Raw genomic sequence first — 18662 nt, 5'->3', positions numbered from 1 at the left:
TCCAACAGCCTCCGTGGTCTAGTGGTTAAAGCGTTAGGCTCACGATCTGGAGGTCCGGGTTCGATTCCCGATGGGGACATTGTCGAAATCACTTTGTGAGACTGTCCTTTGTATGGTAAGGACTTTTCAGGCTTGAATCACCTGATTGTCCGAAAAAGTGAGATGATTCCGTGCTTCGGAGGGCACGTTAAGCGGTTGGTCCCGGCTACTAGCCGTAAAAACACCTTCACCAACCCGCATTGGAGCAGCGTGGCGGGGTATGCTCCATACCCCCTCCGATTGATTGAGGGGAGGCCTGTGTCCAGCAGTGGGACGTATATAGGCTGTTTCTGTTATTAGATCCAGTTAAAATTCCCGCGTTCTATTCTAGTCAGACCGGAAATAACTATAATAGAGCAGAAAGTCTATGCATTGATCATAGAGTTATTCCATAGAGAATTAGAAACGCTTTACGTTTCTTAACACGCAAAATAAATATTACTGAACGTAGAATTAGCTGTCAAACTGAATTTCCTTTCCATTTTTCGGAACGAAAATTACTTTAGAATTTTGCTTGCTTATTTTCTATTGTAGTCATTGGTATGTTTTTGTCGTATTTTATTTTGTTTTGTGTGTGAAAAACAGTTAAAGTGAGACTGAATAATAATAATAATAAGTTTATAATTATGTCGTAGATTAATAAATGTGTGAAAATTTGGTCGCAATTGTGTCGAATTAATGGAGTTGAAGGTCTGGGTCGAGGGGATACAAAGGATTGTTTGTGGGGTCACAGAAACGACTACTTGCCAGGTCAGTACGGAAATTCTCATAATCATTCTATCAACATGTGAAGTATGTTATGGGAACTTAGTTTCACTTTTAGATTGTTCGTTTGAGCTTGTATTTCTTATAATATTTTATCGATTTTCGTATCCAGGATGTAGTATTTGCATTAGCTCATGCCACGGGAAAAGTGGGCAGATTCACTCTTATCGAACGATGGCGGAATAATGAACGATTGCTGGCTCCACAAGAGTTTCCCTTGAAGGTAATTGTTTTATTTTATGTGGTGTTATAAAAGTGTGGTGTATATAATGATTCCATATGTCATAATACTACCATAATATAATCCTGTACTGCAAGCATAATCATTGAGATGACCTGAATAATCTGCTGCTTTATTAATATCCACAAGGTGTAATGTATTAACATAATTTCCAGATTCTTATGAAATGGGGTGAATATTCAAATGACATACAATTCATTCTCCGGCGATCAGACTCTGGGAACAATCAGAAACCATCTCAAGTTTCTAATAATTCCAGATCTCCTATTGGAAATGGGTTTGTTAATTTGTTTTATTAATTTGTGAAATATGTAATAACAGGCTTATTCTTTTGAGTAATGTATAGCTTTAGTAATAGGTTTATTTTTCTAATATTATGTCATCAAAATTCAATTATTTTTTTGCTAGGGGTCACATTACCTCAAACCCTAATATATTGGACAGTCAATGTTCACCAAATAGAATGAATGTAACTCCAACACATAACAATGGCAATGTTAATAATAACACATCCCCTGGGAACCCGGTTGGAGTGGTGAAGGGTGTGCAACAGGCTAAATCCTCTGAATCTGACAGCCCCATAATGAAAGATGTCCCACCTTATAGGTAAGACTAGATTAGATGTCTAATACTTCAATTTATGATCTTCAAGGTTATAATATTTATGTTTGAGTTTAGTTTTGTTATTTTGTGTTAATAAAAACAATATAGAATAGGAGATAAAGGTGCTCATTCCAGTAGAAACCACCTAGTTTTATTTTAAAATATACCTGTAATTTTAAATATATAAATGTAATTCACAGAAAAATGTATGGAATCTATAAATTTTAGGCAGAAAAACAACTGTCTCAAAATTTTACATTGGCCAATAATCCAACAGGTATAACTTAAAATAAAATTAGGAATCTGCAGGAACTAAGGCAAGGTAAGTAAAGCAAAATCGTCAGGTGATCAGGTGTGAGTTGCTTTTTGTTTTGTTGTTGAGTTTGATGCCTGGTTATGAGTTTCAGATGTGAAGTTGTTATTATACTTTGCTGCTTTATGTAGTTGTGATAATACTTCTTTGGTATACAAGTTAATATCATACAAAACATGATGATGTTAACTTGTTTTAAATACAATCTTATATTTGCACCAGAGAGCCACCTCCACCATACCGCTCTCCCCCGCCACCATCACAAGCCTTACGGAAGTCACCCAGTCGTTCCCGTGGCAACCGATCTGCTCACATGTCGCCGGTCAACTTGCCTGATGAGAATACTGACAGTCGAAGCCCCGAAGCTGTTAGTTACAACAACCAATATCGGGAGCTAGTGTCCTTAGTCAACTACCAGAGAGAAAAATTGTCTAGCCAGCAAGTTGACCTCATTAAGGTTAGTATACTACCATTGCCAATATAAATCTGTATAGGTAGTATTTAGGGAGACATAATTTGCAACACTAACTGCGCTATTTATTCAACTGTGCCTAAATTTAAATTTTGTGCCTGTGTATAAATATCTACCTTTATATGTATAGGTATAGAGCATTGGGCTCATAATACGTAATTCACAATGATTTGTTACCTAATTAACTTATGTTATTATTCCTAGTTAACTTATGTTATTAACTGACTATTAGATATAAGTTCATATTATTAGTAGAGACTCTTTCCTGCAGACAAACTGTTTAAACAGTTTTGCAGGGCATTGATAATTGTATTTTTAGTATTAAGATTTAATAAATAAATAAATAAAAAAAAATATCTATGTTATGTTTATTCCGTTGACAGTATGATGCAGAAATTGGTTACTGGGAGAACAAGGGTCGTGAACAGGAACGGCAAGTGGAACTTCTACAACAGCAGATCAGCTCTGCAGACAACCAACTACGTATTAATTCCGAGCAGGTGAATCCTTGCAAGCCTAACGTTCTATTTTGATTTTAGGCTTTTAGTGACCTGTGCATGACACATAATATTGTTTAAAATAAGTTAATCCCTTGCACTTTAGCGATTTATTGATTTTTTTGTTGCCAATACGCGAATCCGTTGCAGTTATACGATTTATTTAAAGGTAATATATATTCAGAATGTCCACTTTTTTCTTATTTTTCTTATTTACTCTAAGCACGAAGTACTAATGCGTAAAATCCAGCAACAATATGTGCGAACAAAAAAAAACATTTATTTAAAACATTTCTTGGTCAGTTTTAGTACTCAATTTGTATTAGACATTAGGATTACACTACAGTTAGGAAATCTCCTTGATAATTATTATTTGATTTATTATGTTCCGTAGACCCAGCTAACCAAGATGTATTGATTATGTAATGACCAATGATACTACTGATACAGGTGCAAGCACTTACGTACGTAGAAGAAGAGAGTGAAATAGTGAAGCAGAATGAGAAGACTTTAAGATCTGAGATAGTGCTTGTGCGCTCCAAGCTGGCCAACTGCGAAACTGAGCTGCTGCAATGCAAGAACAAGATCCGAAAGTTGATGGAAGAGATTCAGAATGAGCAGAGACTCATTAACAGTCGTCAGCATGAGAACCGGTGAGAATAAACGCGCATTCAGTAGCGGAGTATTCTACTTCCCATTCAGTAGTGGATTTATTAGGAGGGTTAGTGGGCTAAGGGCGAAAGCCCCTCACCTAAAGCGTCGGAGTCCCTCCGTGAACAATTTTAGGGCCTACAATTATTGGGTTCAAACCAACCTAACCAAACTCCTGGATCCCCGCCACTGTACCTATTTGACTGCACATACACTTTCCGCAAATGACGTAAAAAATTGTAGCGTTAATTTTTGACATATTCGGTTCTTTTAGCATGATTGTTAATACATATTAATAATTGAATATTCGATAACTAAAATAAATGAATTACCTTCAAATTCGTCTACAATTTATATTCAAAATTACTAATTACACGAGTTTTTTTAGCCACGCTTTAGAAAGATCGATGCTAGCTGAAATGGAGAACTTGCAGAGTCAAATACAGCAAGCGAAACATGCCACCGAAATCAATCATCTCACAGCCGAAAATTTGAAACGTGAGGTATGCATTCGAGTTTCTTTTTTTCCAGTTGTTCGTTATTTGACCGGACCCTGTTAAATTCGGAACATTCTTACGTGTTTTGGATTCGAATAGACTAGAATATTTATTTAACAGTATGTATTACTGGCGGACCCTGTATTACGGAGATATGTCAATCCCCGGCTATACAGGTTGTGAGAAGCTGGAGTAGTTTTAGGCGGATGAGACGTTCGTTATATAAAAATTGACGATTCAAAGTGTAACTATGTTACCTACTGAATAAAGATATTTTTCAATTTGAATCTGAAAATTGAATAGAATGGATAGTTTAATATTTGTATTCGAATCAGATCAGATTTCAAAGGTTAGTTTCTATAATGACGTTGTATACTTAAACGCAGGTATCCAACCGCGCCTGAGTCGCGTATACATTTATTTTTTTGGAGTAATTGATAGTCCACAAGGCGATTAAACTATCACTTTCTGTGATAAGGGAAATGTTCAATGCATTAGCGACACCCGTGAATAAGTTCGACTCATTTCAGCTCACGCACTAAAACATCTACCATTTGGGTTCCACAGAGAAAGCGTATGTGGCTTTGTTTGCGTAGAGTTTCTATTGTTTGTCTAGGCATCGTGATCGAGTCAGCGGTTAACAAATGTTAGCATACATGTATTGACATAATTCTAACACAGGTTGGAGTACTGGAGAGTGCTATAATGGAGAAGAAGCGGCAGGTGGAGCGACTGGTGCAAGAGATGAAGGAGGCGAACCTGCAGAGCCTCACCGGCAGCGTCGACGAGCTACGACACCCGCTAGATGGTGCGTGACCCTTTTCTCTTTAAATTATTTAAAAATTATTTATTACCGTATATGTACATGGTCATCTCAACGCCAGATTGTCCGAAAGCAAGATGATGCGTGCTTCGCAAGGCACATTAAGCTGTTGGTCCCGGTTACTATTTACTGATGTAAGTAAGTAGTCGTTACATGAGCCATGTCAGGAGCCTTTGGCGGCCTTTGGAATAGTAACCCTGACACCAGGGTTGATGAGGTTGGTACTCCACCTCACAACCCACAGGATATAAGAAGATTTCAACGTCTTATTGCGAAATTCCAAGATTTTTGTTAACAAAACCTCGCAATCTTTAAAAACAGGTGAAAACGAACAGTTAAACGTTCGTATTTTATACAACGCAGTTTCTTGTTAAAACATCAATAAACCTCTTTTCACCCCGTACAGATTTTATTATATATAAACATTAAATAACAGCCATTTGTTTTTGATAACGAAAAATTCATTTTAACATAACGACGTGTTTTTTTACCATTATGTCGTCGTCGCATTTTTCATTTTCTATTCAGATAATTTATCATATGTTATTTTTTAAGAGAAGCACGCACGTGTCTGTTTTATCTGATGATATTGTAGATAACGATTTAATTTTATTGTAGTGTAGTATTACTTAATAGTATTTTATGTGGTGGTTTTTTCTCTAAGTAGGTAGGTATAAAATTGTATATTTATTCTTAGCCGATGTATAACTTATAAAATTAAATCTTCTTTTCTCAGAGCATTCATTACGTCAATGTACACAAGGGACAGGGCGCGGTCGCGACCATGGCGTCCCTTCATTAGAGCGTCTCTTGTGTTTGACTTGCGCCTTACAATTAGTTCGCTTGAGTCTGTTAAAATTCTTACTAAACATAATATGTTGAAGCGAGGGATAAATATATGAGATAAAAGTTTTCGTAACTCCAACCTTCCTCTTTAGCTTGTCGAGCCGCCATGCACCACCAAACGTCAGATTAATTTTACTTACGAGAACATTTCCTCCAAAGTGGCCCAAGCTTAAGTTATATTCACACAACCGGGAAAACAACAGCGAGACTTTGCTTGCGGGATTTTTTTTTACGGCTTCATACAAAATCCTCGGCCCGTTTATCCTGGTGTCCCGATTCTGAGTTCAGCAAACATTATAGTTAAAATGTTTGTAAAGTAAGCGATGCTGGACCGCATTAGAAACACCCCTGCGCTCCTAAACCCTGAATTAGTCGATACTCTTGAACTGATACCATATGTGACTGGACCGCACAACCATCGACCTTTCAGCAGACAACCGATCCCACAGATATCTGGAAAATAGCCTATGCCCAGCGGGGGGCAATAAAGGGCTGTTAAAAAATCTTTTGACCGTTTTATGTCCTTCAGCCTGAAGAAGCGTTTTTAGTGAAAGTAAAGAATAGGTAATTTATTTTCAGGGCTATGCAAGGCAGGCAGCGCACGCCGGATCATAGGATCCCCGCGGCAGCTGGAGAACGCCGCCCCCACCAACAAGAATCCTCACGGAGTATGGGTATAGGATACGTCCTCTACGGAAGGCCATTTTAAAGTTCCCCCTAATTAAGACGCGTGGATCTGACTTTAAGTATATAACTGAACGATTTCTGATCAAATTAAACACATTTGATAAATTGATAATATTTCAGTAAATACTGCTTTATATTATTGTTTGATATTAAATAAGTAAAACATTTAGCAGTATTAGGTAGTTACTTGAATTTTTGATTTACTAATTTTAGTTTAATGTAATAGAGTAACTTATTAGACTTGTGTTCAAAATAGTGTCATATTTTAAAAGTAAGTAAATACGATAACAAATTAAGCATTGGAAATTAATATCTTGCTTGGTTTTATATCGTGGGTGACGACAGCTCTAATACCTAATTATGAAAGTATTATTGTATCTTGCCGCATTTACATACATAAATACTTTGGTATTTTGAAGTATAGGATAATTTATTGAATTTTGACAAATAGGTATATATTGTTCTAATAGTAACTTTGTAAGGGATCAATCAAATAACATAAATGTGTACTTATTAATGAAGAACATAGAACACCAATAGTCCTGTGATGATACATTTTTATATACTATATTGTTGCTAACAATATGAGTACAGTACCACTAAACACAACACTAGGTAAACGTAGGTTTTAATATTCAAATGCAATATAGATGGTTAGTTATAGCGAGTCAATGTTTCAGATATCTGAGGGGCACGGAGTTGTGAAATCGAAGGGAGACTACACTATTTATTTACATTACTGTCTTTTCTCTATATGCTAAACGTTTTACTATTAAAAGGCGATTATATGTAGCCTGCCTGTTAATCAACTTCTTTATTTTATACAGTGCACTGTCGTGTATAAACTTTATTATATCATACTCGTATTTACCAGTGTTTAGGTGCTTTTCTGCTGTATACATACATTTTAAAATGGTAGATGGTATAGCACCAATTTCAAACGTTTGGATAGATCTACGTTATTTTGGATTAAGGAATGTTAGCCTCCGGGGTGTTGCGTTGGTACAACAATACTGAATATATAATCTAGGCATCACCATGTATCTTAAGGTTCCGTATTTCAAATATCATTTAACCCCTAAAAGATCACATGACTGTTCCTCTGTACCGCCGTTTCCATTGCTGGGCACCGTTAATTAAATAATTAACTGCGTTAATTCGATAACAAAATGGTTAATTTTGTTAAAAGTTAAAACGTAAAATTTTGTTTTAAAGCAATCGTTAACTTGTGATAGAAATTGCATTTTATGTTGGTATGGGCTTTGGTACTTTAGACAATACCTTCAACTACTTAATATTAATAAAAAAACAATAAGAGAAGGGTGTTTATTAGTTTGTAATATTATTAAATTTTAGTTCTTGTCAGTGTTAGAACCTGTTTTAGCGCGGCCCGGTGCGCGGGGTACTCTTTTGGGAAGTAGTAGGTGAATAATTAATGAACTTATGGAAAATTAACGAAAGTTAATTAATCCGTAAACAATGTTTAAAGTCAACTTAAAACTTAACCCGTTATATGACATATTAACTTCACTAATTAACGGATTAACGATCTTGTGCCCAGCTTTGATCGTTTCTAGGAATTTTAAACTCTAAATAATCCGCTTTAACTATACAATTAGGACTTCATGACGAGGTTCCAATTTGTTTTAGTGGCGCGGAACCCATTTTGCGGTTGTCGGTTTTAATTAATGATCGCTAAGATTGTAGAAGCAATTTTATAAGTACATGTTTGCCGATTGTGTCTTAAAATAATTTGATATTTGAAAAAGTTAAACTTTTATGTTAAATCGCTATAATCGTAGAAGTAATTTTATGAATAAAATAATAAATCTAGTCGAATGTACGAGCCATTGCAATATTATAAACCAATTTTATTCTCATTAGCGACATTTCAATTTTATGGCATTTATGAAAAAGAAACATATTATATCAGAATGAAACTAGTATAATAGATTATTATTGTATTTCAAAATTACATTTATAAGACTTATTATTTTAGAAAAAAGTATTTCATATTTTGCATGGTTACTAATGATAACTTAGACAATGTGTATAATTGACGTATGAAATAAAGTGTATTTATAAAACACACGTACATTTTATTTTGATAGGGACTCAACAATATGTCAGATCAAGCAATTGTGTTTTGCTTAATTTATAAACTTATATAAGGAACTTAAACATGTGTTAAACATAGAATACTCAATTTGATTCGGTACAAATGAAAAAACAGAACATAAAAGTGATACTATGTAAATTAAAGCCAATTTATATTTGCGTCAGGAAAGATAATGCATTATGTATATTAACTAGAAAGTGTACAAAGTTTTATAATAATTTTGATAATTGTATAAAAAAAAACAAATGAGTATCTCGTCCGTCACACATGACTATGATATAGGTATAATAATTTAGAATTTCATTATGTATAAATCTAATTTGTGCTCTAAAGGGATCCCACGCTTGATGGAAATGTATGCTCCATGTTTGCTTCTTAATTAATTTTAAATTCAAGTAGATTCAGTGATAGTTTTAGTACGGCTTGGTATTTATTGTGCTATCAAGATTTAACACGTAGACAGTCCAGTGATCCATATACGGGTCATGCCGGACTAGCTCCATACGTCCGTGACCCATATAGGTCACCCACCCATATGGGTCACTAAGAAACGACCAGATCACTCCACTTGGATCCGGGTTAACTTAAAACGGTTTTTATTACAGTATGTTTGATGAATGCTACTCTTCACCTGGTTGAAGGCTGAAGTGACTGAAATTTTAGTAAAAATATTCAATTAATCAAAAATTTAAGTGAAATAAATATGCGGGACTTACAAGGAAGTCAAAACATTTTGTATGGGCACTGTCAACGTGTTAGCTCTATAAAATACACTCGAGTACATACTAAAATTTATGTACACAAACTTCCTCATATCGTGGGATCTTCTAAGTGTAGGTTAACATACTCTATAGAAACATACGTCATATAGGTCATGATTATCTGCATTGTTAGTCAAAATATTTACTGATACCTTATAGTGTGGACAAAAATCCTATTGCTTTTATGTTGTCTAAATATAACGACTAGCAAGAACTATAGGGTCTACGGGTCGACCAGGTCTACTAAGGCAAATTTATGTCACTAAGCTAGTATACATGTAAACATATACATATCACAACTTCTGTTTGACGTGACGGGGTAATTTTTGGCGTTGATCTGGTGGTCATTGAAACCAGATAAACAGTCCTACTTATCTGAGACCAACGTCAGGAGTGGCTGCAAGTTGTCTTCTAGCAACGCGTGTCTCTCCCTAATTCAATATGGGATTTGTTCCTGATATTACTTTCATCTTAAGTTTGTCCGACCAAGTAGTTAAAGCCATCTGCGGCAAATCTAAAATAAGTCACGTCAAAAGAAAGAAGTGCATCTTAAGTAGAAAACGCTATTCTTAATGTGTAGTTCGGAAGGCGTGTAATACAAACATTAACTACATTACTTGTTATCATCAATTGTAAATCTAATTAAATAAGGGCAGTTGACAGTTATCTATCACAGGTAAGGTGTCACCTGGATTGACATAAGTTGAAGACATCGACACTGGTCATTGGTTATAAGTTCATTGTCGAGTTGCACTACACCCAGGAAACCCACATTATAGGGACAAGGTAAGTTTTACAACTTTAGGCAAATATAATGTACTATTTACTCTACAACCATGTTTGGCCCCTTCCGTACATTTTAGATTTAGTGCCAACTCTCGCCGCCGGCACTCATTTTTCGTAGTATGGTTAGGGGCCATGCTGTATTAATACTTTATTGAGCTATGGTAAGCTTACATATGGAGATAAGTGTCATCTAGTAACAGCGTGCTGTGCGTATCATTATAAACACTGGTTAGTACAAATTCCACAGCCACTCCATTTGCGCGCGCTTTATCGTCAACTATTCTGGTAAGGCTAGGGACACTCCGTTTTCATTAGTAACTCCATGCTAATGCTATAACATATCTACTCTAGCTGAATTATCTAAAGAACACTTTATTTTGTATAAATATACTATTATTACATGGCTATTTTTAATAGAATATAAATCTTTTTTTAGCTATCATGTGGGCGATTATTAGTTTGTTGAGCAATCACGCCTTATACACGGTAACCCCACAGGTGTATGTACCCCGGGCGCTAGACAACAAACATTTAGGTCAACCAACCCCTATTGCAACTTTATAAATATGAAATACTATTTATTACTACCAAGCTAAATACTTCTATATACTAATTTTAAATATACAATGGCCCCGATTCCTGCAGACATCTCTTAATTTTACTTTAAGTTATACCTGTCATTTTCTTATCCGCCGAAAAGGAAAGGGACGGATGATTGACAGCTCTTAATTTTAGGAAGAATGAGTAAATAAATGAATAACCCGGGCGAATTTTTAGACGGTTGTTTTAGATTTGTGCTTAAAATTGACGTGTGTTCCATAAATTTTATGCTTGTCGATTACCCGTCCCTTTCCTTTTCGGCGGATAAGAAAATGACAGATATAACTCAAAATAAAATTAGATGGTATTTACAGGAATTAGCACCAATGAAAGCCAACATAAAGACTTACAATTAATATCGTGGTTGCATGGTGGCATTCTTTCAGATGCAGTAGTTATTAAAAGTTGTGTCATAATAATTTCATGTTACTGTCTATGGTCAAGCTACATTATATAATATGAATTATCTGAATATTTATATAAAGTATTTATAACCTATACGTGAAACATTATGCACTTTTAAGTTCCTGCCGGTCATTGTCTTTACGTCCATTTCATATATCAGTTTCTTGTTATACTCATCTGTCACTGAGAACATCATGTTTAACTATCAGAGTCACTTTGCGCAAGCGCTCTTGCAACAGACCTCAGTCTTCTTAAACACTAGGCTTTCTCTTCTTTCTCTCTATTGTACCGCTCGAGCTCCTTGAGGAACTGGCCCTTGGGTTTCATGACGTTGGGCCGGTCGCCGCGGCACTTGGGGCAGAACCATTTGCCTTTGGGCTTGGTGGTCAGAGAGACGCAAGAGAAGTGGAACCACTCGATGGGGCAGAGGTCGTTGTCGCAGAGGATCATCTCGCCGAAGGAGATCTGGTCGCAGAGGCAGTAGCGCGGCTCGTCGGGGTCGATGGCGTCCGTCTCCTCGGGTGGCGTCTCCGACCGCTGCGCCGCTTGCCGTGCCTTGCGCTTTTTCTTCTTGCCGATACCTATTCAAACAAAAAAAAAAACTATTTAATATAGGTAAAAACCTAATAGCAAGTCAGTTATATAAACAGAATGAAGTAAATTAAAGTATATTATTTGAAGTATGTTCTTAGTCTAATTATATGAGGCCTAGGTATGTATTTGTTCCCATAGTGTGTTAATTTATATAGTTATTATTATTTTATGTAGACATCTACATTACATTTCATATATTGCACCTCTTTATTCTCCCGCAGCTATTCTTGTATTACCGGGTTGGCTGGAAGATATCTCTCTTAGAGATAAGTCCTATCTTGTTAACGTCAATTAAATAAATTTCATGTTTGTGATGTAACTAGTTGCTAAGTGCAATAAAGTGTAAAGTAAAAAGCCACAGTAGCTTTTTGCAATGCAGCGTAAACTCACCCATGGTACAAGAAGACCAGGTATGCTCAATCCTGTGACAAGCCGCCATTGCTAGCCCATTTAATTGGTAACTCCAACATTCCAAGGACGTAAATTTTATTATTGAAAATTAAGTGAAATACTATTATAATGGCCCCGATTCCTGCAGACACCGCCTAATTTTATTTTAGGTTATATCCGTCATTTTCGTATCCGTCGAAAAGGAAAGGGACGGATGATACACAGCTCTTAATTTTAGGAAGAATGAGTAAATTAATGTGTCGGGTTATTGACTGACGTAAAATTTTTAGACGGTTGGTTTAGATTTGTGCTTAAAATTGACGTGTGTTCCATAAATTTTATGCTTGTCGATTACCCGTCCCTTTCCTTTTCGGCGGATAAGAAAAGGACAGATATAACTTAAAATAAAATTAGATGGTATTTACAGGAATTAGCACCATTATTTACTATATTTGTCACATATACAAAAATCATTAAAACTGTACGTAAATCTTACTAAAAGTACAAAATTTCCTTGCAAAGTAAATTAAAAACATTGGACGTGGGTAATTTATTTTTTACGAAATGGCAACACAGGGCCGAGTGACGTCAGCTGGGCTAACCTTGACATGCTAGCTGTCAGTTTTGACCATACCTGGGGGATTAAAATGGCCACATCGAAGTAATTCATCTAAGAAAGCAATATTGCTATTTGACAGTTGTTTGCATTGCGCACTTACTTTTAACAGCGCAAATGTCAAATTGCAGTATTGCTTTCTTAGATGAATTGCTTCGATGTGGCTATTTTAACCCCTCTGGTGTTCTTATACTATGAACTTACCTTTCTTGTGAGTGTGGTTGTTGGTGACGCGTTCGCTGTCTCGCTCGCTGCTGTCAGCGCCGTCAGTGTTCCCTCCGGCGTTGTTTCGGGAGCGACGCGCCCGCTTCGACCACCTCTCTCCTGCTACCAAATGTATATCAACTGAAGGCGGTTTGTTATATCTGCAGTCTCAATACAACATCTCAAGACAAACATAGTTTAACTTCAATACCTGTCCTTACCAAACTTATCTACTTTCTAGATTGTTTCAGGAAATGATCCATCTCTAAAATAGACACACATAATGGAGTAATTATTAATGCATGAGAAAGGAACATTTCGAAGATAGAGTTAACCAACTTTTATTAAGTTGCACTGTCGGTTTGGCATCAGTCACTATTCTCATGCATTCATGATTATCGTCAGAATCGTCGTGTGTTGATTATAGTGGAGTCAATAAAGCCGGAGCTTCCTAACTAACTTCTAATTTGGCAGGGACATGTCCGACTTTAATGTTTTTTTTCTTTTGTAGAGGTAGTTTCTATCATTTAAAATCAAATACATCTGAGTGGGGCAAATAAATATTTCGATCATATGAAAAAGTTTGTTTTGTTTTATTTTAACGATCATCAGAATCAACCGGTCCCTGGCAAGTTAGAAGTGAAACCCATCATTGATTCCACTAATAGTTCCTTCTGGATATTTGAATACGTGTTTATCAGTCTATGGAAAAGGCGCAAAGCTTTTAAAGCAACAAAAATCGTGTCGCACCACACCTATGGTCCATGTAAGGGTTAAAGAATCTTTCCTACACATTTAATAAATCTGATAGCCTGACTAAACCTCTTCGTCAATCCATTGTTGTCAGTTTAATTGTGACCAAACAGCTGATGCCAAACTGACCGCACACCCTACATCTATGTAGTGTCAGTACAAATTGTTACAATACCCAATTTTCAAGGTTTGTAGACAGATGAGGGTAGCTTAAATGTAACATTCATTAAAGTTAAAATACCTTTCACGTGATGTGAAAAGTACATGCTGATTGTCGGACAGAGTCTGCCGAGACAGAAGTGGACTGTGGAGAACATCGCTCTCCAGCGCCTTTACCTACCCTGGAAGGGATATATATGTAGAATATGCACATATATAACATATTGAGAATGTACTGACAATACATTATACTATCAGCTATCACCATGTTTCGTTTGTTTCACTACTTAAGGGACACAAAAAATATCAATTGGCAAATACGAGTACTATGCAAACACATGTTAAGTTACAATACCGTCAAAGCCTTTCGAAAACCCATGAGGAAATTACGCTTTGTATGATTTTATCAATACGTATATGCATTTCTACTATTGTATTTAGTAGTTGAGTAACAACGCTAGAGTTAATTTGACCCATGAAGCAATTCGCGTATTTTGTGCTAAAAATATGTATTTAACAAAATGCCTGTGTTAATGATGATATTGTTATGTTGTAGGCTGCATCGATGTAGTGTCAGTACAAATAAGCTACCACTCCCAATTTAAAGGTCTTTAAAAGGGGATGGATAGCTTAAAATTACTATTGCTAAACAATACCTTTCACTTGATGTGAAAAGTAAAGATCCCTCTATGTCGGGGAATGTGATTCCAATCAGTGGAGGAGTGTGGAGAACTTGGCTCTCCACCGCCCTGACCTAGCCTGGAAGGGATATTATAAGTTCAACATATTATCAAATATAATTGAACTGACAATACATATACAGCGGGGGTCAGAAAAAGTTGATAAGTTGAAAAGAGACTGCAATGAGGATAAAAACCGCATATTTCTCCCATCAGGTGTCGCTACTGTTGAGTGTACTTAAACTTTGACAGTTCTCTATGCTATTTGAGTGAACAAACATGTTCGGTAATACAATAAAAATATAATAAATGTGTATATTTTTTCAGCTATGCGTAGCATTTAACTGCAAAATCATAGTGTTACATTTATTCTCTTAAGATCGGAAAAAAGAAAACTTTATTTGAATCAAAACTGTCTTTTTCCAACTGGCTGCTTTTCTTTTTCGTAACTCATCCTTCAGACGGGATACACTCCACGTTGCTCCACATGTTATAGCAATCAATTTATCACGAATTTTTGCTGGACAGTATGGAGAACTGTAAAAATTTAGAACTGTCAAAATTTAAGAACACTCGACAGTAGCGACACCTGATGGGAGAAATAGGCACTTTTTACCTCATTGACTTCAGTTCTGAGCTAAGAATTACACCATTCTGTTTTTAACTTTTTCTGAAATAATTCTACTTTCAAATATGTAAGAGCTGTTAAAATTAGACCATATCTAATTCAAGTTACTCGATTCAGTTACTTGTTAATAATGTTTAATGAGAATTATCACTGAATATGTTAGTGCTGATATGTATAATCATACAATATAAATTAATTATGTCATATGACAGAGACATTTTCCAGTACAATTATTTCATTTAATAGAGAGTGATGTCACTGTATAAAGACCCTTTTCTGACCCTTATTGTATAAAAATAAAGGCAACATGCTCAGCTTTTGTAATGATTTGAAAATTAGCAACTGACTATGGCCGAATTAGTTGATGTAAAGTTAGTATTGTCTATACTATATATAACTTATTCTTTGTGGTCTGATCCAAAATCACAATTGTTCCCAGCTATCATCTGTAACTATAATATATTATTATATATGTATAGTGCAAAGTTTTCAGCTCTCTTCATTACTACATGATGTTGGTTTACCAACAGTAATTCAATTCTTATTAAATGTAGGCGTTAGTGATGTAACATATATTTGTATTCACATACGCATATATTCGCACTTCGCACAAATATTGGTCAATTTTTATGTTGTAAATACTTAAGTATTCGTAATTACTAAGAAAAGTAAGAACAAATTGCTTAGAAATCGGTAATTTCGAAGAAAATGGATTTCCGTTTTTCTATGAGGCTTTTTAAACTATATATAAAAGTGTACACAGTATTCTTTTCCATAGGATATACATTTTACACGCTAAATTGGAAAATTAAGAATCCTAACACCACACAGTTATAACAGGTCTTTCAAAGCTTGGTTTTGAACTATAAGTACAGGGTATTTTTGCGACATGATTAGTTAGAATTTTGTGTTTATGACGGAAGGTGTACTTCTAATTTCAAAATTTTAGTCCATAGGCTGGCAAGTAAGCTGTCAAACGATACATAAATGGCACCAGATGAACTGAATATTCCAGATATTAATATACACATATGCAAATGTTGAAAAATCGACTCTTGTTACATCACTAATCCTCATACATCTCATCATCAGGCCTCATACATCTTTTCTAGGTGGCACGTAACTTTCATGATTATTAAGCCAATTTCGTCTCTAGTAGGAGTGTGTACATGAATGAAAATGTTTTGATTTTTTTTTGTAAAATATTGCTTTTTAAACTATGATGGTAGAAACAAATTTACTTGTGCGCCATATGGCAAATGGGAACAATTGTACAGGTTTAAAATACTAACATTCCAAAGTTGTCAGAAATTAGTTTGTTTCCTTAAAAATGATCAGAAGACAGTAGGTAAAACAAATTTATGTAGTGTTTCATGCAAAGAAACAAATCAAAGAAAAAAAAAACACTAAATTGAAAAAAATAAGCTATTATTAAAAGTATTACTAGCTGAAAACTAGACTCAAAGATTTGAAACACATCCACTTTTAAAACATCATCTGCATTGCATACATCTCCACTCCAATTATACTTTGTGTGTCACTTAAAGAAAGAAGAAAACTAAAAACAAAACAATGAAAAGTAATGCTTCTTACGGTTAAATAGAGATCAATCAAAATTTGATTAATCAGACTGTGGATCAGACCACTGGTAAAATTTGATACAATAGACATACCACCAGACTTGTCCCGTTCGCTTTTATCTTTTTCTTTTTCAACTGTGCGTTCCGGTGGTGGTGGAGTGGGGGTTTGTTGCTCAGGAGGAGTGGTGGCTTCCTTTTCCAAGCGCACAGGCTCAGCAGGTGGTGATGGATCTTTTTTGCTAGTCCCGCCATTTGTGTTCACGTCTAAACAGGTAACTAAGAATACAAAAATTTTGTTAGAAATGTGTGTAGCAGGTCAAGATTCTTTTCGGCCCATAGCACCGAAGAGAATTAAGTAATTTATTTATATGTGACTACAAAACGTGTATAAAAATATACATACCAAGTTTCTTGTGATCGCCATCCAAACCACGTTGTTTGTTGTCAATTAGGTCCTGAAGTACCTGCACGACCTGCAGCTTCTCATCTCCAATCTCTTGAGCAGTGACCAACGAAGTCTGTAGACGTATGGCAGCTCGTTGTCTGCGCTTCTCCTCAGTGTGTGGAGCAATACACAAAGCAAGGTAGGATTCAGCGTCACGGACACATTCTAAATGGAAAAGACATTTTATTTTCTTCTATACATGACAGAGAACAAATAGAACACAGCTGTTTATTATCCCAGGATTACCAGGCATGTTATAAAAAGTGTCAGAAAAATTGTGTTTTTTTAACATGGATGGATTATATGTTGGGGATTTCACAATGAACTGATCATTATGACACCATAAAACTGGCTGCAAGCTGTCTTCTGATAACTAGTGCCTTTGTCCACCCCATTGGGGACTGGAGGCTTGATATAATGTATGTATTATTTTATTGAAACATAATAGGCACCAGAGAGGTTGATGGGAGGTGTGAGCCCAGCAGTAATGTGGGATGTATACAATATGTATGTATAGAATAACAAACCTCACATTTATAAGAAGTTTATTAAGAGGTTAAAAAGGCTTAGTAACATTTAGTTGATAATGTCGGTACGTAGCGATCGATATCAAGCCACTAAGCGGGTCAATCCACAATTACACAGTGCGAATTTAATTATATTATTAATATCCGAATCGAAAGATAGGTTAGTTTTAAATTAGTATATAATATAAAGGTTTTCCCAAAAAGTGACTCATTTTTGGAGTGTATACTTAGTTTTTAGGATGTTTATGTGGGCAAATCGATAACACTATGGCTGTTATGATGTTAGTCAAAAACAAACAGGTAGAAACAGAAACTTCAAAACGTCTGTAAAATGTTGTTACTTTGCAGTTTGCAGACATCAATTGGGATTTATAGTACGAAAATAAATGAAGACGTTTGTGATATTAGTTTGAAAACCTGTAATATATAATATAATATAAATTACCTCTATACGTTACGTCAAGCTCCCGCATACGCGATAAATGTCGTTGCAGGTCATTTGGTAGATTTTCTACGCAGTCCAAGTAATTTTCTACGTATGTTGCAGAAAGCAATGCTTCGGTTGCAGTTTGGTTCAACATTGTTACTGATTTATTGCAGTTTTCATTAACATAACGCGAGATTACTTTCAAACGCGAAAACAAGTTTGCTGGCTATTGGTTACATACAAATGTCAACGAAGAAGCAGCATTTTTTTTTGTAAAGTTATGTTGCCAGCGCTATTGCCATTTAAAAGGGAAAAAATAGCTTGTATACTTGTAGTAAAAAAAAACAGAGCAAATAAAAAGTAAATTCAAGAATTATTGAAATATTCATTAACCCCGTACCATATTGTTCCATTAAATCATTAACATTTAAACATTATCCTAATCGTTTAAAATTTTAAAATATTTTTGGAATGAGTTTTTTTCTGAGCTGGCAACACTTATCATATTTATGAACGTTCTTATAAACGAGTTTTGAGAATAGAATAGATTAATT

The 18662-nt window shown here is 35.4% G+C and overlaps 2 protein-coding genes across 3 annotated transcripts; one reads left to right on the top strand and one right to left on the bottom strand.

The window, feature by feature from the left end:
* Positions 1 to 491: 491 nt before the first annotated feature.
* LOC126380639 (ras association domain-containing protein 8) lies at positions 492 to 8000 on the top strand. Its single transcript, XM_050030187.1, has 11 exons — positions 492 to 579; positions 675 to 789; positions 917 to 1027; positions 1201 to 1322; positions 1454 to 1651; positions 2184 to 2418; positions 2817 to 2933; positions 3381 to 3583; positions 3970 to 4084; positions 4760 to 4886; positions 6327 to 8000. Exons 2-11 carry the CDS (start codon positions 718 to 720, stop codon positions 6425 to 6427), a joined length of 1401 nt encoding a protein of 466 aa, XP_049886144.1. The 5' UTR covers positions 492 to 579; positions 675 to 717; the 3' UTR covers positions 6428 to 8000.
* On the bottom strand, positions 7992 to 18356 carry LOC126380652 (inhibitor of growth protein 1). 2 transcript variants are annotated; one of them, XM_050030214.1, is made up of 5 exons: positions 18127 to 18356; positions 17113 to 17319; positions 16803 to 16985; positions 12910 to 13032; positions 7992 to 11686 (listed from the first exon to the last, which is right to left on the bottom strand). In XM_050030214.1, the coding sequence occupies exons 1-5, from the start codon at positions 18260 to 18262 to the stop codon at positions 11364 to 11366; spliced, it is 972 nt and encodes a 323-aa protein (XP_049886171.1). In that variant the 5' UTR covers positions 18263 to 18356; the 3' UTR covers positions 7992 to 11363. The 2 variants fall into 2 exon arrangements, with proteins under 2 accessions (XP_049886171.1, XP_049886172.1); XM_050030215.1 differs by having other exon boundaries at positions 12910 to 13029.
* Between the last annotated feature and the right edge of the window lie 306 nt (positions 18357 to 18662).

This window comes from Pectinophora gossypiella, chromosome Z (assembly GCF_024362695.1).
Source record: "Pectinophora gossypiella chromosome Z, ilPecGoss1.1, whole genome shotgun sequence".
Lineage (NCBI taxonomy): Eukaryota > Metazoa > Arthropoda > Insecta > Lepidoptera > Gelechiidae > Pectinophora > Pectinophora gossypiella.
Note: the sequence above shows the minus strand (reverse complement) of the source record. Positions and strands in the feature narration are given on the sequence as shown.

Coding starts and splice junctions, on each gene's coding strand:
- LOC126380639 (XM_050030187.1), top strand. CDS start 718: ATGGAGTTGAAGGTCTGGGTCGAGGGGATACAAAGGATTGTTTGTGGG. Junction 1,652..2,183: donor AAAGATGTCCCACCTTATAG/GTAAGACTAGAT, acceptor TATTTGCACCAG/AGAGCCACCTCCACCATACC. Junction 4,085..4,759: donor CCGAAAATTTGAAACGTGAG/GTATGCATTCGA, acceptor ATTCTAACACAG/GTTGGAGTACTGGAGAGTGC.
- LOC126380652 (XM_050030214.1), bottom strand. CDS start 18,262: ATGTTGAACCAAACTGCAACCGAAGCATTGCTTTCTGCAACATACGTA. Junction 13,033..16,802: donor CGAACGGGACAAGTCTGGTG/GTATGTCTATTG, acceptor TACATTTGGTAG/CAGGAGAGAGGTGGTCGAAG. Junction 11,687..12,909: donor CAACCACACTCACAAGAAAG/GTAAGTTCATAG, acceptor TTGTTTGAATAG/GTATCGGCAAGAAGAAAAAG.